Genomic DNA, 5384 nt, shown 5'->3' with positions numbered 1-5384 from the left:
GCAGGTTTGAGTTTAAAAAAGAGAAAATTTGATATGGTCGCCTACACTTAAAAATCTACAAATGTCACTAGCTGGGTTTCCATTCAAATGTGAAACAAATATTTTTTTAAATTCGCAAAAAAAGAAAATTATGTGTGTTTCCATCAAGTTGTTAGACTTAATGGCAGTGGTATTGGTAATCTAGTAACCAACAGTAAATAAAAAGGCACGCTTAGAAAATAGAAACAGGACTACTTTAGTTACGATTGGGCAAGTTATTAATTTATTAGCATTGCAGCTTGTATTTGCCAAACTAAATGCTATGCAAAGAAGAAGCAATGCAGACTTTTGGATGCAGGCTCTAGCAGCAAGGGCATTACGGCGACGTCGAGCTGATACAGCTAGACGATCAGTTACGTGGGTGTAATGTTTGCTACGTCAGAATTTTTTCGGCAAATGAGTTTCAATCTCCAATAATTTGCATTAACACAAGTCAAAAACTACCTCAAGCGAGCGTAAAAACTTTTTCTGAATTGAGGGGTTTTATTCTAAATTTGGCATTTCCATCACTCGTTTCTTACAGTATGCGGTAGTTCAGTGTGATGGAAAGCCAGCTACTGTGCTAATAAAATATCTAAGCACACTTTAAGGAAAAAATACAAGCGCACTTTATGAGCATAACATTAAAAAACTGCTTTAAAATCGAGACTTAACGGTTGTCATACTTTAGTACAACATTTACAGTAAGATAATTTGATAAATCACCTGGAAGCAAGTAATAAACAATTTAGAAAAGTGACGTTAGTTAAATCACTTGTTTGTTTGATATTTAATGCTATGACATTCAAACATTTTCAGTGTCGCGTAACAGACTAAATACTTCAGTGCTTGTAAATGGAGGCTTTAAGAAAACATCTTGTTTTTTCAGCTGTTTCTCCTCTTCTTCCTTCAGCAGCTGGTGTGATGAAAGCAGCTGAATTCATGGAGAAACAAATGTCTCTCCTGAGCTCCTACAAATAGGGAAGAAAGGATAAAATTAGTGACATCCACTGTAATAAAACGTCTCTTGACACCCTATATGGGGCGGGAGCCTCCGAATCTCTAGACACAAGTTAAACTGTCTGTCACACTCACTACAGCAGGAAATATGATATTCGCTTGTTAAACTGTGAAATGGCTTTCAGGAATTAAGCTTCCTGATACGTATGGTGCCGAGTTCTGGTACATGGGCCGGTGAAACATGATTGAATTCAATAACAAAGTTTTGTGCATTTGCCGTGTTGTTTATTTGAAGTTTGTGCCACATATTAAAGTCAAATTACAGTCCAAAACATTGATTTGTGACATCCAGGCTGAAGTCTCATAATCTAATAATGAAATAGAAACACCAAAGTTTGATTTCAATCTTTGACATTACCTTACTCAGTCAATATTAAAGATATCAAGGTTTTAATTTTACAAAATGTTGTTTGCATTATGTATAATGATGTTATGCAGAAAACAATCAATCACAACAAATGAATTAATTTTAGCTGTGTTTTCACAGGCAAGGCCACAACAAATATTTAAATAATTCTTGTTTCTGTTGTCATCCATAAAAGCAGTATCTGATCAAAGTTAAAATAAACACCTCACCAAATAGATAATACGATATTATTGAAAACTGAATCATAACACACTGCCCTGAGAAACAGAAGCGCTTACATGACTTCATATGTCCATTGGAGAGTTCCGATGTGTGGGGCTCGAGGCGGGTCAAAGCCCCTAGCAGACCGTACACGGCCCTGCACGTGTTCACGGGTCTGCAGCGCCATATATGGATCTTCACGGGGGGCTCGCGCTCGACCCACTGACGCCCAAATATGGACGAGGATCGGGAAGAATTTCAAACGAATGCGTTGAGATTCCTTGACAGATGTCCGAGGAGCTGTTAAAGACAGGACGGGTATATAAGACAGCGGGTCAGACTGGATTTTGTCATTCAGGAGCCGCAGCACTAAGTTGGAGTTTCTCAGCAGGAACAACTAGCCACAGGTAAGAACGTGAGTGACGCGGGAACGCGCGTCGCGAATGAGCCGCTGACGTATTTTGATTATTAGTGTTATTAATTTTTTTAAAGCACATTAACTACTTAAACGATTTGAGGCTGTTTTATTTTTAAATGTACTGTATTGTGTTACATTTGCTTTATTATTACTTGAAGGCAGGGTTATTTATGTAACACATTTTATTCGTAAAGTTTATTCAAAGTGCTTTATAAAGAATAAAATAATTTACAGAAAAATATTTAACACTCATAACAGTACATGTCAAAGAACTGTGTTAAGGAATAATCATAGTAAAGCAAAACATACATAGGAAGTTTGATTTAAAGTAAAAATGTAAGACATAAAATTACTTTTAGTGTTTATTAAAAGCACTTTTTAATTTTGCATGGTTTATACTGATGCTGTAGTAAATATGCATTTGTGTATTACATGAAGTGTCATCTAACTTAATAAATATAATGTATGGTTAATTATTAACTAAATGTTAATTTGTTTCTGTTTGTAGGCTACAGTTATACCATAGCTATTTGGATAAAGCACTCAATTTTCAACTGGTTAATAGTAACTGAATAATAATGATTTTTAAATTTTATTAAATTGTATGGTATTTTTAATATATAGTATTTAATTTGAAGTATTTTTGGATCGCCAAAGTCTGCCCAGCGACGACCAACCGCTTCCCTTAAATTGTACCCCTAAACTTATTTGTTAAGTAGCACAAAATTTTATAATATAGTTTCCAATATAAAGTATATATTCTATAAGATCAGCTATGTCTCTCTCTCAAGGTTTTTTCTCCAGTTGAATATTTTCAACTTGGGCGAGAATGCGTTTGAGGCGAATACCGCGTGTTTTCGCGGCAAACGCGCCGCCCATATCGCGTCATTCGCATCGCACCATGCGAGGACGCGTCTGATCGCGTCTTTGCATTGACTTTGTATGTAATCTACTCGCGCAAATCGTTGAACTCGCATCTGGTGTGAACCCACAGTAAGAGTTTTTTCAACCTTAGTGAATCAGATGCAATTGGGTTAACTTAGAATTACGTCATGTTACATTATTACTGCCCTCACTAGTACGGTTAAACTTAGCCACTGGTCTTTGCTACTTTTGTTATCCCCTGATTTTTCTGTGTTTTCTCTAGTTTTTATTCATGTTAAGCTGCTTTGGAACAACTAAACAATTGTGAAAAGCGCTATATAAATAAAATGTAATTGAATTGAGTAATGTTTATCTTGGCTTTTCGCAAAAGATTTTACATACTGTCAATCTTCACTTTCTCACAACCTTTTCTATTCTTAGAACCTATCAAGATGTGCGACGACGACGAGACTACAGCTTTGGTGTGCGACAATGGCTCCGGCCTGGTCAAAGCCGGTTTTGCCGGTGATGACGCCCCCAGGGCTGTCTTCCCCTCCATCGTCGGCCGTCCTCGTCACCAGGTACTCACAGATATCCTTACTTATCTTTACCCGATGCCGTTTTAGCATTGGGCTATTCTCATCGTGTTGTTTTTCCTGCTCCTCTCCAGGGTGTGATGGTCGGTATGGGTCAGAAAGACTCCTACGTTGGAGATGAAGCTCAGAGCAAGAGAGGTATCCTGACCCTGAAGTACCCAATCGAGCACGGTATCATCACCAACTGGGACGACATGGAGAAGATCTGGCACCACACCTTTTACAACGAGCTCCGCGTGGCCCCTGAGGAACACCCAACCCTCCTCACTGAGGCCCCTCTGAATCCCAAAGCTAACCGTGAGAAGATGACACAGATCATGTTTGAGACCTTCAACGTCCCTGCCATGTACGTGGCAATCCAGGCTGTTCTGTCCCTGTATGCTTCTGGCCGTACCACCGGTAAGACAATGCTTTGTGTGCTTCCAAAGACATTTGTGTATTGCTAAATGCATATATGTCTTGCTGTTTGCTGATTTCTTGTTCCTGGCTGGTTTTAGGTATTGTACTGGATTCTGGTGATGGTGTGACCCACAATGTGCCCATCTATGAGGGTTACGCTCTGCCCCACGCCATCATGCGTTTGGACCTGGCTGGTCGTGATCTGACAGACTACCTGATGAAGATTCTGACAGAGCGTGGATATTCTTTCGTCACAACAGGTATTTAGTTTGTTTGTATTGACACATAGTGAACCTTTGGAGTACTAGTGGGTGACCTTCCCTAAAATCGGGAGGGGACACTATAGAATGAAATTTCTTTTTTACAATTTACAAAATTTGATTTGTGTCCATCATAGCCGAGCGTGAGATTGTGCGTGACATCAAGGAGAAGCTGTGCTATGTTGCTCTGGACTTTGAGAACGAGATGGCCACCGCAGCCTCCTCTTCCTCCCTCGAGAAGAGCTACGAGCTTCCTGACGGCCAGGTCATCACCATTGGTAATGAACGTTTCCGTTGCCCAGAGACCCTGTTCCAGCCTTCCTTCATTGGTATGTCTAAAAAAACAAACATACAAACATTAGTAACATCATGCGCTTACATTTCAGTTTACATTACTGTTATTGTTTTTAAATGCTTAATCTCTTTAAAAACACTTACATAGGTATGGAGTCTGCTGGCATTCACGAGACCGCTTACAACAGCATCATGAAGTGTGATATTGACATCAGGAAAGACCTTTATGCCAACAACGTCCTGTCTGGTGGTACCACAATGTACCCCGGTATTGCTGACCGTATGCAGAAAGAGATCACAGCCCTGGCTCCCAGCACAATGAAGATTAAGGTAATATACAGTCAATAATATTGACGTTTAAATTGTTGCTTTAGTAATTTAGGGAAAAATTAATAATGATGTACTGCTTCTCCATAGATCATTGCTCCTCCTGAGCGCAAGTACTCCGTATGGATCGGCGGTTCCATCCTGGCTTCCCTGTCCACCTTCCAGCAGATGTGGATCACCAAGCAGGAATACGATGAGGCCGGACCCAGCATCGTCCACCGCAAGTGCTTCTAAGCGGCCAAATTACCGTCTTATGACTACCTCCTGCTCCGAAAACCAAGCGAGGTTGCATTGCTCCTGTGGACGAGTTTGGACAGTTTTCTGTTTATATAACAACACTTGATGCAAGAGCAAGCGACTCAAACTGTAAACAGGAATAAAGACACTTACGTCAAGGAAGAAATACCAAGCGGTCCGCTGTTGGACATAAATGTATTTATTACTGACTTTCATAGCTTGGTATTTTGGCAAAAGCTTTATTTGAAGTGGAAGGACCCTTCCGTACCATCACTGTGACGATCACACTGCCATACTTTCCACTGTACAACCCATCCAATCAATGACTGACACAAATCACACACCAACTGAGTAATAAAAATGTTGAAATCTGTTTTTAAGCA

The 5384-nt window shown here is 39.7% G+C and overlaps 1 protein-coding gene across 1 annotated transcript; it reads left to right on the top strand.

The window, feature by feature from the left end:
• Positions 1-1873: 1873 nt before the first annotated feature.
• acta1a (actin alpha 1, skeletal muscle a) lies at positions 1874-5384 on the top strand. Its single transcript, XM_065295166.2, has 7 exons — positions 1874-2013; positions 3330-3469; positions 3559-3883; positions 3982-4143; positions 4281-4472; positions 4586-4767; positions 4855-5384. The coding sequence occupies exons 2-7, from the start codon at positions 3341-3343 to the stop codon at positions 4996-4998; spliced, it is 1134 nt and encodes a 377-aa protein (XP_065151238.2). The 5' UTR covers positions 1874-2013; positions 3330-3340; the 3' UTR covers positions 4999-5384.

The sequence above is a fragment of the Paramisgurnus dabryanus genome, chromosome 4, assembly GCF_030506205.2.
Source record: "Paramisgurnus dabryanus chromosome 4, PD_genome_1.1, whole genome shotgun sequence".
NCBI lineage: Eukaryota > Metazoa > Chordata > Actinopteri > Cypriniformes > Cobitidae > Paramisgurnus > Paramisgurnus dabryanus.
Note: the sequence above shows the minus strand (reverse complement) of the source record. Positions and strands in the feature narration are given on the sequence as shown.